This window comes from Myxocyprinus asiaticus, chromosome 22, assembly GCF_019703515.2.
Source record: "Myxocyprinus asiaticus isolate MX2 ecotype Aquarium Trade chromosome 22, UBuf_Myxa_2, whole genome shotgun sequence".
Lineage (NCBI taxonomy): Eukaryota > Metazoa > Chordata > Actinopteri > Cypriniformes > Catostomidae > Myxocyprinus > Myxocyprinus asiaticus.
Window position 1 is genome coordinate 12,226,322 of NC_059365.1, and position 18,666 is coordinate 12,244,987.

At 38.7% G+C, this 18,666-nt stretch overlaps 1 protein-coding gene and 1 pseudogene across 4 annotated transcripts in view; one reads left to right on the forward strand and one right to left on the reverse strand.

The window, feature by feature from the left end:
- LOC127413176 (uncharacterized) lies at positions 1 to 1,789 on the forward strand (annotated as a pseudogene).
- Positions 1,790 to 3,769: 1,980 nt separating this feature from the next.
- The window catches only part of LOC127412889 (cytoplasmic polyadenylation element-binding protein 4-like), a 112,929-nt gene continuing 98,032 nt past the window's right edge, over positions 3,770 to 18,666 (reverse strand). For 3 of the 4 annotated variants that reach the window (XM_051649588.1, XM_051649587.1, XM_051649586.1), the window contains 9 exons: positions 16,903 to 18,090; positions 15,453 to 15,543; positions 11,445 to 11,468; positions 10,996 to 11,172; positions 10,794 to 10,883; positions 10,432 to 10,550; positions 10,096 to 10,210; positions 8,845 to 9,026; positions 3,770 to 8,592 (listed from right to left, as the gene is read on the reverse strand). In XM_051649588.1, the coding sequence (XP_051505548.1) occupies positions 8,365 to 8,592; positions 8,845 to 9,026; positions 10,096 to 10,210; positions 10,432 to 10,550; positions 10,794 to 10,883; positions 10,996 to 11,172; positions 11,445 to 11,468; positions 15,453 to 15,543; positions 16,903 to 18,024 (2,148 nt within the window). In that variant the 5' untranslated portion in view covers positions 18,025 to 18,090 and the 3' untranslated portion in view covers positions 3,770 to 8,364. The remainder of the gene's footprint in view (positions 8,593 to 8,844; positions 9,027 to 10,095; positions 10,211 to 10,431; positions 10,551 to 10,793; positions 10,884 to 10,995; positions 11,173 to 11,444; positions 11,469 to 15,452; positions 15,544 to 16,902; positions 18,091 to 18,666) is intronic. The other variant, XM_051649589.1, reaches the window with a different exon arrangement.

Genomic DNA, 18,666 nt, shown 5'->3' on the forward strand with positions numbered 1-18,666 from the left:
ATGACCAATCCTCTACCAAGGAGGCAGAATGGTCTGCAACAACTTCAACCATCTCGGCTTCTCCCTTTCCAACTGCAGACTCCTTCACACCTGCTCCTTCTGCGGCAGTGCCCATGCAAGGAACTCTTGCCCCCACAACCCAACCACTCTACCAGACTGACTACTTGTCTCGGCACACCAGTTAAGGTAAAAGCCCTAGCCACCGCTTTACTAGATCACCCTGACAGAAAGTTCATCAACTTCCTTATCAATGGGTTCAAAAACGGTTTCCATCCAGGTATAGAAATAAATCCTGACACTTTTTGTATCCCCCATAACCTCCAGTCCGCCCTCTCTGAATCAGACACCGTTGACACACTAATAGCCAAAGAAGTCCAGCAAGGTTTCATGATAGGCCCATTCAAAGAGCCTCCATTTTCTCCATTCTGCATTAGCCCCATTGGCATTGCCACTAGGAAGTATTCCGGAACAAAGAGATTAATCATCGATCTCTCTTCCCCACATGGCACTAATGTTCCTAGCATCAATAGAATCATTCCAGCCCCCGACTTCTCTATGCAATACGCAACCATCGACCACACCATCACTCTCATCCACAAGGCTGGCCACAGAGCATGGCTCTCCAGAGCAGACATCACCAATGCTTTCAAAGTCATGCTCTTTCACCCAGAATTCTGGCATTTCTTTGGAATATTCTGGAAAGGAGCTTATTATTTCGCAGTGCGCCTCACCTTTGGCTGTAGAAGCAGTCCCATGATCTTCGACTCCCTCTCAGAGGCCTTATGCTGGATTCTCATCAATAACTACAAGCTTCCCTACATCCTCCACCTTCTCAATGACTTCCTCATCGTCACACCTCCATCCGCGCCTCCTCACTCAGGGCTTTCCACCCTCATCAAATCTTTTCCGAGCTAGGTGTTCCCGTTTCAAAAGAAAAAACCTCAGGGCCATTCACTTCTATCAAGTTTCTAGGTATCACCTTAGTCTCTGTCTCCTTCCAAGCATCTCTGCCTCCCACAAAAAAAAAAAAAATACACAGCATATCACTGCTCTTATCAAATTCTCTTCAAGCAGTCAGGCACACAAAGCAACAACTGTTAGCCCCCCTCGGTCACCTTAACTATGCAGAATAATCAGAATAATTCCCCAAGGAAAATCTTTCCTTTCCAACCTCCTATCAAAAGCAGCAACAATCCTCTCCCTCCATGACAAAGTCACTCTGGACGAAGCTTGTAAAATGGAAATGCACCTCTGGGAACAATTCCTGTCTTCATGGAACGGTATATCCTTCTTTTATAATGACTACATCACACAACCTGAAGACATTCAGCTGTACACAGATGCAGTGCCTTCTACTGGCTTCGGGGGATACTACAGCGGCCGTTGGTTCGCTTCCGAATGGCCGCCTGAGTTCAGCCACTTCATCCAACAATCAGACATTCCCTCATCCGCACTCTACGAAATGTATCCCGTCATCATAGCAGCTATCCTTTGGGGGCACGAATGGTCCAGACACTCCATACTCATTCACTCAGATAACTCAGCAGTAGTCGAAATCATAAATAAAGGCTGATCTCGTTCCCCAGCCATCATGCCATTCGTTCGCAGACTAACACTAATATGCACCCAACACAAGTATCTCATTCAAGCAGCTCACATTCTTGGCTACCACAATACCATAGCTTACTCTTTGTATCATTTTTCCTTCCAGAAGTTCAGAACCTGGGCTCCAGAATCAGACATCCACCCCATGCCAGTTCCACCGTTTTCAGCCTCCATCTTCAACTAAATCCACAGTTGGAAGATCTTTCAAATGCTTCATGAGAAGCTATCCTCGATGGCCTCGCCCAGAGTACCCTTTCCACTTACCTGACCAGTTGGAACTGTTTCAAGGCATACCACACCTTTTACCGACTCCCTTTTCCTCTAACAGACGTTTGTTCCATTTGCAACTTCATCGCTCATGTCCATTCCAATCAAAAAATCTGTGCGTCCTGCATTCAGACCAACCTATCCAGAATCAACTTTATCCACAAACTTGCTACCGGCAACCAATGACACTCCATTTCTCATTCTCACGAGTCAATGATCATTAAAGGTCTATGGAAACACGAACCAGTCCCCATCACTAAATGCTTGCCATTAACTTCCAACCATCTTAGCCAATGCATCCTCACGTTACGCTCAGGCTACTTGAGTCCTTTGGTCGACAAAACACTAGAGTCTATGTTCCTTCTCGCATTCTTTGGCTTCCTGAGGTGCTCGGAATTCGCCCCATCTACTCCCCCCCCCCCCCCCCCCACACACACACACAAACACTTTTCCTCCAATCTCTATACATCCCCCCTCTACTCCACAGTCTGCATCTGGAGGGGTTTTCAAGTCACCTGGCTTGCTACCTACTGAGACGAAGCCCCCACTCTGAGTCTCCCTGGCCAAGACTCCCCGATCAGCCGGATCGAGGACCTCAACATCCTTTCCCTCCCTATTTCATCCAAACCCGACCATTTCAATAAAATCCTTTATCTTCATTGTTGTGGCGTGGTCCTTGTTAGTGAAACATATGTATGTACTGCATTGAGTAGTTCAGCATATTTGATCGGAAAAACTCATATTCCATGGAATTGCTCACAACATTGTAGTACAAACTGAATTATGGATTACTAGTATTACTAGCTCAATCTGTGTGGTGGCGGCCCATTAAACTGATGAGTTAATGAGATTCCCATCATGCTCCATGGTCACTGCTGTCCCTGAGTATGACACTCCAGATGCTGTCCCAGCATTTGTAAATTGCTTTACACACATTGTGTTTCTCGAATAAAAAGGGCACATATATCTAATGTACATTTAGCTTTACATTTTCAGAGGATACACTGAAAAAAATTATTTTGTGGCAAAGTAAATAAAGTAGAAAAGATTAAGTACTTTCTACATTGAATAAGTTAAAGCGTGAACTTGAAAATATTAAGTAAATTCTACATTCAAACATCTAAAAATTAATACTCTAGCTTATAAGTAAATATTACTTATGATTGTTTCTTATTTCAATGTGTCATCATGTATTAATCCTAAAGTAGAAAATCTAGTCATATTTATTTGCTAATTTGAATAAATTTCACTGGTAAATAAAATAAGTAAAATTTGCTTAACTTTTAGAAGCTGGTGTTCCCAGCATGCACTGAGCTTGAATAATTAATGAGCTTGCATGGTTTCACTGTTTGCAAGTGTATTTACACCGATTTTATTGTTAATTTTGTTGTTACGTTTGGTAACTTCTAGTTTTTTCCAGTCTTCAGTTTATTTTCAACTACAAATATCAAAAACAAAACATCAAAACATATTTTTAAGTAAAAGTTACTGGATTTATAATGTTTAAGTGAAATTTACTCAAACACTTTAATCAATATTATGTCATAAAGTAGATTTTACTTAGTTTTTATTATTAAGATTTACTTTGGTAAAACTGCAAAAAGTTGCAAAAAGTAAATCTTACTAGTCATTTTTTTCAGTGTACAAACACGTTACAACAAACAAACAAACATATAAATTATATATTTTAAAACTTGCCTTATTTAAATGCTAAATTCATGGCAAATTTGGAAAATGTTTAATGCCATAAGTAAATGAGTCTTTAATTTAGATTATAACCGCGCACTACCGAGACAAAGAGGAACCGATTACATAGTATAAAATCAGTATCTCAAATTTATTTGAACTTTACAGAAACATGCACACTTGTACATTACATCAAGTGGAATTCGTATTTGCATTTGAAGTCAGAAGTTTACATACACTTAGGTTGAATCATTAAAACTCATTTTTTAACCACACTGATTTCTTAGCAAACTATAGTTTTGGCAAGTCGTTTAGGACATCTACTTTGTGCATGACATGAGCCATGTTTCCAATAATTGTTTACAGACAGATTGTTTCACTTTTAATTGACTATATCACAATTCCAGTCGGTCAGAAGTTTACATACACTAAGTTAACTGTGCCTTTAAGTAGCTTGGAAAATTCCAGAAAATGATGTCAAGCCTTTAGGCAATTAGCCAGTTAGCTTCTGATAGGCTAATTGGAGTCAATTGGAGATGTACCTGTGGATGTATTTTAAGGCCAACCTTCAAACTCAGTGCCTCTTTGCTTGATATCATGGGAAAATCAGCCAGTTCCTCCTTGGGAGCAATTTCCAAATATCTGAAGGTACCACGTTCATCTGTACAAACAATAGTACGCAAGCATAAACACCATGGGACCATGCAGCCATCATGCCACTCAGGATTAGACACATTCTGTCTCCTAGAGATGAACGCAGTTTTGTGCGAAAAGTGCAAATCAATCCCAAAACAATAGCAAAGGACTTTGTGAAGATGCTGGAGGAAACAGGTAGACAAGTATCTATATCCACAGTAAAATGAGTCCTATATTGACATAACCTGAAAGGCTGCTCAGCAAGGAAGAAGCCACTGCTCCGAAACCACCATAAAAAAGTCAGACTGCAGTTTGCAAGTGCACATGGGGACAAAGATCTTACTTTTTGAAGAAATGTCCTCTGGTCTGATGAAACAAAAATTGAACTGTTTGGCCATAATGACCATGGTTATGTTTGGAGGAAAAAGGGTAATGCTTGCAAGCCAAAGAACACCATCCAAACCGTGAAGCATGGGGGTGGCTGCATCATGTTGTGGGGGTGCTTTGCTGCAGGAGGGACTGGTGCACTCCACAAAATAGATGGCATCATGAGGAAGGAAAATTATGTGGATATATTGAAGCACCATCTCAAGACATCAGCCAGGATGTTAAAGCTCGGTCACAAATGGGTCTTCCAAATGGACAATGACCCCAAGCATACCTCCAAAGTTGTGGCAAAATGACTTAAGGACAACAAAGTCAAGGTATTGCAGTGGCCATATCAAAGCCCTGACCTCAATCCGAAGGCTACCCAAAATGTTTGCCCCAATTAGAACAATTTAAAGTCAATGCTACTAAATACTAACAAACTGTATGTAAACTTCTGACCCACTGGAAATGTGATGAAAGAAATAAAAGCTGAAATAAATCATTCTCTCAAGTATTATTTTGACATTTCACATTCTTAAAATAAAGTAGTGATCCTAACTGACCTAAGACAGGGAATACTTTCTACAATTAAATGTGTGGAATTGTGAAAAACTAAGTTAAAATTTATTTGGCTAAGGTGTATGTAAACTTCTGACTTCAACAATATGTTTACTTTGAACGATCAAGTACCAACAGAGGGTGCTGTGTGCCTCTGCAGGGATCACGAGGAGATGGCCTATAAATCAGCACTCACACTACATTAAAACTTTTGACTTAAAACAACTGATACATCACCTGGGATGATTTATACTGTAGATAATTTATGCATTGCAGTGTGACGTGCTCTAAGTAACAAAAATTTAGGTTATAAACAGAACAGACACATTGGATTTCCTTTCGAGTTTGAAGTGTGAAGTAAAAAGAGTAGCAGCAATCAAATTCAATATTCTCAGAATTATCAAGTCACAATGATGCCCTGCTTAATCATAAAACCTTTTAGGCAGCATGCACTGTATCAGACAGGCTAAAAATAGATTTGACCTCATTATTAGTCAGTACCAGAAGCCTGCTGCATTTCATTTTGTGCTCTATTATAAGAGGATGCGTAACACTCTGTTATTATATATGTTTATTTAAATCAAATGTGCAACATCCATCACAGATACAAATTCCTATTCAAGTTCTCATTGTGATGATTGACATTCCGTTTAGATAGGAAAAGACCTACTGAACTTTCTGCAATCAAGTTAATTCATTCAACATTTCACATTACATATACTTTCAAATTAAGCATTCTGTTATAAATATTTAACTGCAAATAATTAAGACTCAGCTACCAAAGCACATGTATGACTAACCCAACTTTTAAATGATATTTTCCTTTACATAACTCCATATGGATTTAAAATATAAAAATTAAAATGTATAAATGACATAGCAAAAAAACAAAACAAACAAACAAATAAACAAAAAAACATTCCTCTTATAAAAATCTATTGATAAATACACCTTCCCATACACGGTTATAAACTATGTAAAATTTAAATAACCAGTTACATAGAGAATATTCTAATATTTTTCTTCTGTAGACATGAAGCACAATATAGTGATTATTAAAACTATAAAATCTAATAAGTGTACTGATTTACTGATCAAAACTAGAATCAAAATGACAAGTATTACATTCCAATTAAAAAAATATCAGTAAATGATTAAAACATTATTCACTTAATATTTACATTGTAATCACAGTAGCATGAAATCAAGTAAGAAAATATGTGAATACATAAAAGTATAAACACCTGCAATTTCAGTGGTATAGTTTACTATCAGAGAACGTTAAAGGTTATAATCGCTAACGGTGATTTTATGAGGTGAGACAGGTTGGAATTAATTGATTTGCACATACAGTATGTGGTTATATTAGAAGTATACTAAATATCTCTGGAAAAAAAAAAAAGTATTGCACTGATCTCTCTGAGTCTTTCCATCAGCATTCATGTATGCTTAATTTTCTTGGCGAACTAGTACACAGTAAATGACTATGCACAGCTTGTGCATGGGTAAGGTACATAAAATATGTTCTATAGACCACCGTCTGGGCTGAAACAAAACTATTATTAAAATGAAAAATATAAACACCCTTACCAAATTTAGCTCATGCATACCTAAAAACTAAATAAACCGTGTTGCTTCTCAGGATTATACATAATAATAATAAACATTGATATTTCAACATTGTGGTACAAGGTGCATCCTAAAATTACCCTAATTTACATTGTTCTTTATTTGCTAGAGCCAATAATAAGGGAAGGATCATCATTCTCATAAGTGATAGCAGGTAGGTACTTGATTTCTACATGTACCACACATTTTAAGGATTTTTTTTTTTTTTTTTTGTCATGCTAGTTTCAATTTTTACTTTGTCCATTAAGACAGAAAAGAACATATTAGATATTTGTTTCAACAAGTCACCTAAATATGTGACGATTTAGGTTTTCAGCACATGAATACATAAAATCTTCAACCAAAAAAAATTACATTAGCTTTTCCTTCTTTTCCTCATAATCAGATCTCTTAGTAACAAAAAGGTACAAAATCTATATCCAACAAGTAAAAAAACAAAACAAAAACAAAAGTTATCACAACCATTTGTGGAAAAAAAAAAAAATTACTTGAAAAACAATATTTAGAAAAGTAGTGCATAATGTTTTCTTATGCCATGACAAAATAATTAGCTATAAAACACAGTACAAAAATCAGCAGACCATGTATAAAATAATATTTTTCAAATTCTTTTAAATGTGCTCAGCTACTGCAATGCTCAGTTAGAACACCAACAAACCCATGGCAAAACCCATGCATTAAAACACTATCAATGCAACACATGGTCATTTCTTATTAGTAAATACTACAATGTTGAGTTTTTAGCACAATATCCCTGACAAATGAGCCAAAGTTACTGCCAAAACCATTACAAGAATTCATTTATTTTCTGGTCTACCAAACCACATACATGTATTCTCCATGATATCATAGACATCAGGATCTCAAAAGCTCATCTTTGGTTTGCATTACTAAACCTGTGTAACAAGGAAAGACACATAATCACAAACCATATCACTGTGTCTCTACACTTCTTAGTTGTTGTCCTTCAGCCTGCCTCTGATCTTGTGGTGACTGCTTGATTTGATCAAAGTTAACTATTTCTTTGTTTGATTTTTGAAATCGATGCCTTCTTTCTAAACATATGAACATTAGCCTCACATGTTAGAACCATGTTAATCATCCAGCAAAAACCAACAATAGGTTGTGGTCTCCTGTAAGAAGTCATGTTGTTGTGTATTTTCTTGAAAGTAGTAACTATGATTCCACATTTGCCATGCAACCATTTAAGATAAGTCACTGAAATAGTAAACATTGACATTAGTCACACAATGGACATATAAGCCTTTTCATTTCCTGCCTCCTCTTTGTGCATGGCCTTCTAAGTGAAAATGTGACCCATTACAAACAGAAGATGAGGCCCCAGAAGAATAAAGATAAAACAGTAATCCATAGTGAAGTCAGGCTATACATCTATATTTTTTAAATCTAATGCATTCAAGTCTTCATGCGCACCAATGTAGCTTTTTAACAAAAATCAGGATTACATCATTTTCTTTTAGCATTCTCTTCTGCAATTTTTTTTAAAACTTAAGAATAAATAAAAATTTTAGACTTAAAAATAACTCTAAATAAAAAGGACATAGCAAAATGAAAAGTGCATTTATATGAATAGCACAGCCTTGACCTCCAGGATCAGTTCCAGCGGAAGGAGATGTGGCGAGGCCGGTCCCCTCCCTCCTTCACTAGAGGCTTGTGGAACTCCCGACCAGCACGTGAGTGAATGGCTGCCCAGCAGTATTCACAGTAGTACTGGAGACAGGTGACGTTAGCACAGAAGAAAGGTGCAAACTTGCCCCCACAACGTGTGCCCTGACACTCATCACACAGCTGGTCATCCAGTACATATGGCTTCACTTCCACCTGGAAAAGGTAGAGACTTATTTTAGCATCCCTAATGTCAGACTGACCTTGACCATGAAACGCAAAAGAATTAGGGCCAATTATGCATGGCCTTCAACCACAGATGAGGCAAAAATGGGCAGACAGTATTGTAGTGTTCAGTAGATGGTTCTGATATTTGATACATGGAAGAGCCAAAGAACCCCAAATGGGCTTGACTTAATGAGTTTGCAGAAACCACATTACTCAAAACCTCCTTCCCCCCACTCTCACCCGTTTATCGATCTCCCCATGTTGCAGTTGTACGAAGCGAGCACTGATAGCAGCAATGTAGCTCTGCTGATTGGAAAAGGCCACCCGTCCAGCCCCTTTAGGATATTTCAGCTCGGGGTCAGTGTCAATGCCAGCATAGCACACCCCACCATAGAGTCTGTCCATAATCATTGCGAGCTCCACTGCCATGGGATAACACATACATTTTAGAAAAAGATAAAACAGTACAGCACTAGAAAGAGAGACTACTAGTCCAGGGGTATGTTGATTGCTCTCAAAAGGAATATTCCGGTTTCAACTAAAGTTGCTGTAAGCAATTATTGCTGTTCTTCCACGAGACTGAGCCGTTGGATTAGCCATGCCCCCTCTTTCCAAAACCCAGAATATTCCTTTAATAAAGCTCATACTAATATATATATATATAAAAAAAAAGAAACAAATTATACTGCAACATGCCTCTGCTGTAGCATCCATGTCCAAGTGTACTTTTACAATAGAAGTTTTGGTGAGCACCCAAGTCCATTAGACACCAGAGAAGAATAGTCAAGCTGTTGTTACTTAGCTACAGTGGTAAACACAAGTTTCCCATGGTCATGGAAAACCTAGAAATATCAGGAACGTAATTTTGCTTGTTTTTTCCATGACTGTGAAAGTAATGGAAATTCCTATCATGAATATATATATATTTCTAGTTTTTTTTTTACTTCTTTACAAGAGTAATACCTAACTCTAAACATTTCATGAGTAAAACTTGCTCGCAAGCCATAGTGATGTCCAAATTGTGAGCAATTTTTTTTTTTTTTTTTAAGGCAGTTCTTGTCAATTAATTAGTTGAAATGGTCTTAATGATTTACAAAATGTCTGAATCAAAAGGATTTTTTAAAACCTCTATCCAATATCAAAAATGCCTGGAAAGTTCATGAAAAGGTCATGTAAATTCACTGATCAAAAAGGGTAGGAACCCTGTATACATCTGCCACTAGTACTCACGTTGATAATGCAAACATACTGCATTTCAGACCAAGAAATGTAGAGGAAAGAGACCAGCAGGAGCAGGTAGAACCAACAATAAATTAAACCAAACCAGTTATAAAATCAAACCAAGCAATAAATCAGATCACGTGTGAAAACAGCCTAGAGAGACACATTGCAAATAAAACCTAACTGTATTTACTGTATCGACAGCTTTTAAAAAAAAATGATTTTAAGATTTTTTTTTACTCCATAGTAATATGGAATACCCAAACCAACCAGCTCGTAGAGGTCGTGGAACTCCACCAACAAAGATGGTCTTCCTGGGGTCAAGGGGCTGAGAGCCGTCCATCACAAAGTCACTGTCATTTAGATTCCAGGGTCGTATCTGGACCTAGAGATACATGAAATACTGGTTTGTCATTTCCTATAAACAGCAAATATCACATTGTGTTTCTACGAAATTCGACTAGTTGAGGTAGACTGATGTAGCAGTAGGTTACAGCTTTCATGATTCTATTAAACAGCACCTTTTCAAATGCTCTACTGCTCTTATTATTTGCATAGGAGGTTAAAAATAAATCAGTCAGGTACAGCAGTCTAGAAATATCTTACTGGTTTGTCTTTGATTGTAGGACTAGAGACACAAAGATAAAGCTTCCCGTCCTCTTCCATACAGGCATCAATCAGGGCCTGGACAGAGCTCTCATCTTGGAACAGAAGAAACGCATACCCTGGAACAGAAAAGGTTTGTTGATGGCATGTATGCAAAAAGCAACCAGCACTTTCATTAACCTTGACCTATAGCCTTTATTCAGACCCACTGTTTAAAGCAACGTGTCAAGTCATCTATGCACCAACTTGATACAGAAAAAGCAAAGATAAAAGAACATTACTCAGCATCTGTAATGAGAGAAGCTGACATCTGCATGATTCTTAAACATCGCAGAGTTCTTGCAAATGGCTCTGAGACTCACCTTTTGGTGGAAAGTAGGATTTGCTTTCTGCTTTGTGTGGCCAGTCCACAAACAGATGTCCGAAGCGTCGGAAACTTGCAGTGATCTCATCTGAAATTGTATACATGATACAATGTTTGTTGGGATTGCTGCATATTCAAAAAAATCTGACAATGAAATTGCAGATGAGAAGAGCAACACCCATTAACTGATCACCTAGTACCTTCATCTATATCTGGAGGTAGACCACCAACAAAGACCTTGCGAGAATAGCGCTCGATGCGTTCACCATTCTGGTGAGGGAAACTATGTGGGGATCCCAGACCACTCAGGCTCTGATCAGATCGCTCATCCTCTCCAAAATTCCGCTCATCCTCCATGGGAAACAAGGATGAGTGACCTGTCACAAGATAGCACCAAAGACAATTCAGTGAATGATGCTGTAGTCACCATTTCATGTACTGCACCTGCTACTAAAATGAAGCCTTAAGACTATATGTATAGATTAGCTGCTTTCATTTTGTAAAGTAGCAATTAATATCCTTCTTCATTCGAATACAATGATGGCAACATCTCAACAAAACTGTTGCCTGGCAACCAACACAATTTAAAGGCATGCTGTAACTTGGAATTACACGAACCAAAGTATAAACCCACTTCCAAGATCTTTACCTCGTTGCCTTCCATAATTCCTTGCTGCATGTGAAATAAGACAAAACACTTGAGCAATAATCAGAACAGAAATTATCATCTAGACTATTCAAACACTTATGGTATAAATAATATTTGTATTAAATGCAGCCATGCGCAATATCGCATAACATATGGTTAGCAGATAAGTCCAAGTATCAGAAAGTATAAAAGCAAACTACACCACCCAAATATATAATGTCTTGACAAGCAAACAGTGAAAGACCATTGGAGGTTTACCAGGTCAGTGCCGTTTAAAATCTATCGTTTATTAAATGCTACATTATTTTTATTATGCATCTCCTTGATAAGATTAAAAGGTATCATACATTATACAACTATAACTAGGCCCATGTAGAAATCACATCAAACTCAATCACAGTTTTTCGGCCTAGATTAGCCTTCAAATCCTGAAGGGAGCTTAGGCGATTTAATAGTGGCTATCGGGCCAAATGAGGGCATGATAGTGCGTGCCGGGGCCAGTTGCGTTCCCATTGTCACTTCCGGGGATTCATCGTGCCTCCACTGGGCCAACTGCCAATGGCCCGCTGATTACCTTGGCCAACTGAGGTTTGAGGCAGGGTCAGTTTCCCAATTTTTCATATCTAGATGCTAGCTTACCTTAACAGATCAACAGTGAATGGGGAATTTTCAGTACTGGTCAGTAGATGAAATCAGGGCTCTTCTAAATATTTGGGGTGATGTAAATGTGCAGATCGACGCCGTCAGCCAAAAAGACGACGTGATTAAGTATAGTCGCCGAACTTGCCTTGTTGTCCATCAAGCACACAACGGTACAGGTTCGCAGGCACAGAACAAATCAGTGTTCATTTCAAGGGCTAGCTTGTATCAAGAGTCTGATACTTCAGCTTGAGCTTCCCTTTTGCTTATGAATTGGGCGGGGTGTGTAACATTGGCACCAGGGCAGCATATTAAGGGCATCGCTGCGGGGCCAAAAGCTCAGTGGTGGGAATGCAGATACATTTTGGTCTCGTGGCTCAAGGTCAGATGCTATTGGCCCCAGCTGACCAGTTGATAGCCCTGGCTCGCACTGTCCCGATAGTGGAAAAGAGACTACTGAGAGAGCATCTCAATTCTCTTTATCTCAAATTGAAATCAAATGATTGATTGTCATCGAATGACATCAATAAAGCACAAAGCTATAACAGATTTCAGAAGTTTAATCTGAATGCAGCAAAAGGTTAGAATGAGGGATAGTTGTAAAGTGTCAGTTGTTTCATCGAAAATGTAAAAATGAAACCAGTCACACCTACCATAACATGTAGGCCTAATCATCTGCAATAACTGAATACAAATACTGAAGTCTGATCTATATTTTTTCCCTACTTGTGAACAAAACCAGACTTTGACAACCCCCTCCCCAAATAATAAATAAATATTTGAGTCCCCAACCAAAGCAGCACTGGACAACAGATGTAATACAAAAACTGTATATTGCAAACCTGATGCAACATATCATTATGAAGCAACCCAACATGGCAAATTTTACATCTGTGTGTTTAAAATGAGATTACAACATACTGGTCAGCGGGTCCAGGGTCTGATAATAAATAAATTCAACAGAGCTCACAATATCAAAGGACTTCAAAAGACCATGCAACAAAACTTAATATGTATCAAGCTTGTGTATGCTACACAATGAATCAAAGCCAAGCAAACCAAGTCTATATTTGGTTATTATGGGAAGGAAATGCATGGCCACATACATACATGCATACATACACACACACACACACACACACATATATATATATATATATATATATATATATTATAGCAATATCACATGAGCAAGAGTACGATATGGCCCTACATCAGCAGCCAAATCACAAGTTATTGGAGGTGTGTGTGAGAGAGAGAGAGAGAGAGAGAGAGAGAGAGAGATCACCTGTTGTTGATGGTGTAATCGGTTAGTCAGCTTTCTGAAGACAATGTAATTTGTGAAATGTATCCTATTTTCTCAGCGGAAAAATAGCCATCAAAGCAGGGGTATTCCTCCCTATTTCGCAGTAGCTGGTGCGCAAGAGTCATTCACTATAGAAACCGCAATGTCCTCTGCCATTTTGAACAGTATTTCAGTAAGAGGTAAGCGCCTTGAGTTAGTGTAATTAATCAGTCTGTTGTGTCTCTCAGCTGTGATGAGCCTTAATGCTGAAGTTGTTTGTTTAAAGCTATTTTCTAGCTTTAGTAGTAATATGAGTGATCACATTGTGCTGTTGAATGTTAACACTGACTGACGCTGACTAGGGTTGCAACGGTATGAGATTTTCATGGTACGATAACAGTCTCAGAATATATCACAGTTTCACGGTATCACAATTATTATTATCAGTTACAATGACCCTTAAAGGAGTGAAAACAGAAGGTTTTTTTTTTTTTTTTGGTTGAACAAATGCTTTATTATAATTGAAACCTTTTTTTTTTTTTTTTTAAATGGAAGTATGTGTAAAAAAGTATCCCTTTTTAAAATAAATAGAATAAGAAAGCTAACAGAATTATAATAAACCAAATTATAAACATGATAAAAAAAAATAGCATGTAACTATAACATGTTATATAACTAAAGCATGTTAAGTCTAAAATTAGTCTTAATAATAGTAATAATAACAAATTATAGTATTTATGAAAAAATAAATACTAACTGAACACATCTTGAAACTTTAACTACAACTGCCACTGTTGATATAAAATGAGGTCTAATAGATTCTACCTTTGGATTATTTCATATGAAACTATAACTTTGTCAAAATATAACAGTTACTTTTACTCGTAAAATAGAGAAACAATTTTGTAAAGGTGATGATGTATAATGAACTTGACTTCCTCCGTAATGCTTTAAACTAGAAAAGTCTCACTAGAATTGAAATTGGTCACATCAGTTTTGAGGTCTGCGCTCCACAATATCGAGGGAAGTTGCACGCGCGTGCCAGAGAGAAGAGCAGATCATGATCGCGAGCTGGTTCCGTTACACTTGTGCGAAAGTGCAGATGAGAAGCCTTAAGCTGATTGCAAGATTATCATTACATCTGCCTCAGCAATCCTAAATAGGCCATCACTTGGGTGGCCACCGAAATATCTTCAATGGGAGAACCATGGCATTGTTCTTTCCCTGCTGTCTGCGACCCAGTCCAAACAGACCTGCAACCCACTCTGGGTCGTGACCCACCAGTTGAGAAAACTGCTTTAACTCACACACACAGTCACTTATGTCAGATGCCCTCGCCTCTCTCTGACATTTTCTCTGCTGCATGTTTGTGTGTGGCGCAAGTTGACGAGTCTGACAGGCAGTCGAGGAGGAAAGGAGATGGGCACGCGCAGGTGAGATTCTCCGTCCGGTTGCATTTTTTTTCTCAATAATGTAGATAAGCAAATGTACATGGTATGAAAACGGTCAATTTTCATACCGTGAAACTTATTTTTCCTCCACCTGCTGGCTAAAATATGTAATGTCACAATACTAAATGTAAAGAGACAGATGGCTCTTAACACATATGCACTGCTCTTACACTTTAGTTTAGAACGGCACAAACACAAGCGGAGTGATACACACAGTGAAGTGTCCGTGTGCTGATGGTGTGAGACCATCAGTACTCATGGAACCTCTCGTCCAATCAGATTAGAGGACCGGAACTAACTGTTGTAATATCTCACACACACACACACACACACACGACACACAGACACAGACACAGACACAGACACAGACACACACACACACACACACACACAGACACAGACACACACAGCACACACACACACACACACACACACACACACACACACACACACACACACACACACACACTTGTCTGACATAACAGAAAGTCACACTTTAGTACAGACAGGTAAATAAAATTGACAGTTTAATTTTGTGCGTTTTCCCCAAGTCGTACAAATTCTAAAATGTTTGTGGTTATTTCAGACTTATATATGGAGTGGGATCTGTAAGGATGGCAGCGAGTAATGTACCTTTCAAGGAATCCTGCTCAGCTCTCATGATGTCAATTAGTGAGTTCTCAAGAGAGTGCATGCTGAAGCCATCAAAGGACCTACTGCGATCCTGCAAAAACGACAGGCAAGACCCATGATTAGACCCTGTCATTTTGTCCAAGTAATAAATGGATTTGGTAAATGATAGCGACACTATTATCTTTAAGCTGTATTACAGTTTCTGGAACCCTGCATGCTTTTACAAGTTTGTCTTTTGAAATTGAATAACAGTACCAGTAAAAAAAAAAAAAAAAAAAAAAAAAAAAAAAAAAAAAAAGGCATATTATATTTGCCATCCCCTCACCTCCAAACTTGTGACTAGCGCAAAAATAACATAGGGAGACTGACATAGTTGCCACTTGTTAAGTACACCAAGTGTCATTTGATATTTAAAATAATAAATCAATCAAGTCTCCTAAAAGATAAAGATTCAAGGAAAAAGGATCATTATCTGTGTAACGAATCAATTTACTTGCCAAGTGAACCATGCCTCTCAATTCAGAAATGAACACCAAGAATCTGTTGTCTCCTGATTTAGGATGCCTTAATTTCCTGAACCGAACCAAAGACTTTGTTTTTGATGAAATGCACTATTTCCCTTGGCTTTTTCAGCACAACAGGCTTGTGATTAACGAGAAAAGCCTTCCATACACAATACAAGGTTTGTTCTTGGTATTAAGCTACAAACTGAACAGGGACGGACATGGTTTCACTAGTTACCAGTTTTTTAAACAAGAACACAACCTCTCCATATATCAGAATATATAATACAGTTACAACTCACTGGTAACAGGTAAATCATACAATTACCCACAAATAATTGTGGGTAATTGTCAGACATTACATTTTAAGAGAAATAAAACATTGTAAACTAGTTTAATGCAAATTATCTTTTGTTCTTTCAGTGTTATGACCTGTAAGCATGCATGATAGATAAGAAATGATTAAAGAATAGTCTCTTTGACTGGATTTGGAAAAGTTACTGGTATTTATGGATGTCACAATCTGGAATAACTGTTGATCAACTGAATTTCAGACTTTCCAGTTCCTCCTGTTGCCTGTACTGTGTGCCATCCCCTGATTTTGACTCATTTATCCATGTCTTTTTATATCGGTGACATTCACAGCTTGCAGAAATGGAGCGACAGCACCGCATTACTCATCTGAGCTTTGATCCAACACATTTATCTAACAAACAGGCCACGTGAGCACTTTGTCACTATCAGATTAGGTTAGGCCAAAGGGAGAAAACACAGAGAGAGAAAAAAAAAAAAAATACTCATGCAACAGATTTGTTTTCATCTCATCTCCACCCCCAAATTCAATTTTTTTTTTTTTGCAACAAAACATTCTCTTTGAACAATATATTCCTCTTTCAAAATCATAGAAAGCCAATAATCAAGACATTAAGATATTTAGTTATTGTTACCTGAAATGGAAAGAGGCTATCATTGCGGTTAATGGCATCCTCCATCCAAGGTTTAGTGTTGAAACTGGAGTTGTTGCGGGGATACTTCTGCGTGGAGGTCTGGTTATTTGGGAAAGACTTCTTTAAAGGCGAGATAGAGTTGAGGGGATTCACCCCTCCATTCAGCCCCCTGCGATACTCCCGGCCCTGAGAGCCTCCCCAGCCTCCATACCCTCCACCTGGGCTCCAAGAAGCTGAAGAAGGGGTTGAGGAGGGGCTCTGATAGCTTCCCCAAGGGGAAGGAGGCTTGCTGAAGTTATTCCCCAAATGGGGAAGCTGGTTGAAAGCAGCACTGCGGTGGGAGAAGGGCGGTGGATGGGGGCTGGCCGAGGACCTGCGGTGCTGATTATGAGGGTGCTGGAAGTGAGGATGAGATGGATGGTGCTGAGATAGTGGCCCCATCTGGTGGGAGAAATTACCCCCAAAACCTGTACTGGTGTGGTGAGAGAAACTTTGAAATAGCAGCGGTGAAGGAGCATTGTTAGTAGTAGTAGCCTGATTGAAAAAGCCAACCTCTTCAATCAAGTTGGAGGCATTGGGGGGGATAGCAGTGGACCAGCTGCTGAAGCCAGTAAGAGACGATGAGGAAGAGCTACTGGACTGGGTTAAAGTACCAATGCCAGATGTCTCCTGATAGTCAAACCCTGATAACGCTGGAGATTCAAGCCGCAGACCCTCCTTTCCATTACTGTTCTCCATGGTCCCTTTTTCCAGCTGATTCTCCTCTGGCATGGTGTTGTCAAACTCGGATATGTTTCCTGGTGTTTCTTGGTTACCTGATGGAGAGAGTGCCTGCTTGTCTTGTCCTTCATGACTCTCTTGCTGCTGTTGTTCAGCCTTGGACGTCTCAGACTCCAAAATATCATCTTGCATGGTAGAAAGGGTCGTCACAGCCGGGAAGAGCCAAGTGGACCCGATGCTTCCACCATTGGTAGTGTTGTTGTTGCTGATGAAAGCTGGGGGGCTTGGAGGAGCTGTCTGGTGGTGGACCGTATGCTGCAGGTGTGGATGAATTCTTACTGGGAAAACTGATTTGTTTGCAGCGTTGTTTTTAACCAGGACTCCAAAGCCGTAATCCCCCATTTATGTAGTCTAATCTAGTAAATCTTGATGTGTGTGTGTGTAACTCACTCAGTTTCTCTTAATACCCTTGTAAAGAGAGAGAGAGGAAAAATACTTAAGATTTTAGGTAACACTGTACAATAAGGTTCTATTTGTTAACATTAGTTAAAAAAAAACTAACAATTAGAGGTCGACCGATAGTGGATTTTGCCGATACCGATAAATATGGTGGTGGAAAACGTCGATAACTGATTAATTGACCGATAGTTTTTACAAATCTATTTATAGAATGTTAAAATATTCTATAAATTCTATGACGGACACAGAGGCTACAAGTGTCCAATATGATTAAAGGCCCAGGTGCAGCTTACAGTTCAACCAAAATCCCAACAATAATCGGACAAAAACAAAGATTTGGTGCATAATGCTGGATTTTTAACTATAAACAAGCACTAAATACACCGGGGAATCTCATTTTGAAATGTCGGAGACTTGGCCCCATTACAATGCTCTATATTTAAGTATTTAACAAATCAACCTTTTTATAGCCCATATATTCACTAGATGAAGGGTATAAAAATATGGATGAATATTGTCAATGGTTTTTTATTTCACCTCAAGACTGCTGGCATACTGTAAATGCTTGCAACGCCAAGGTCATGG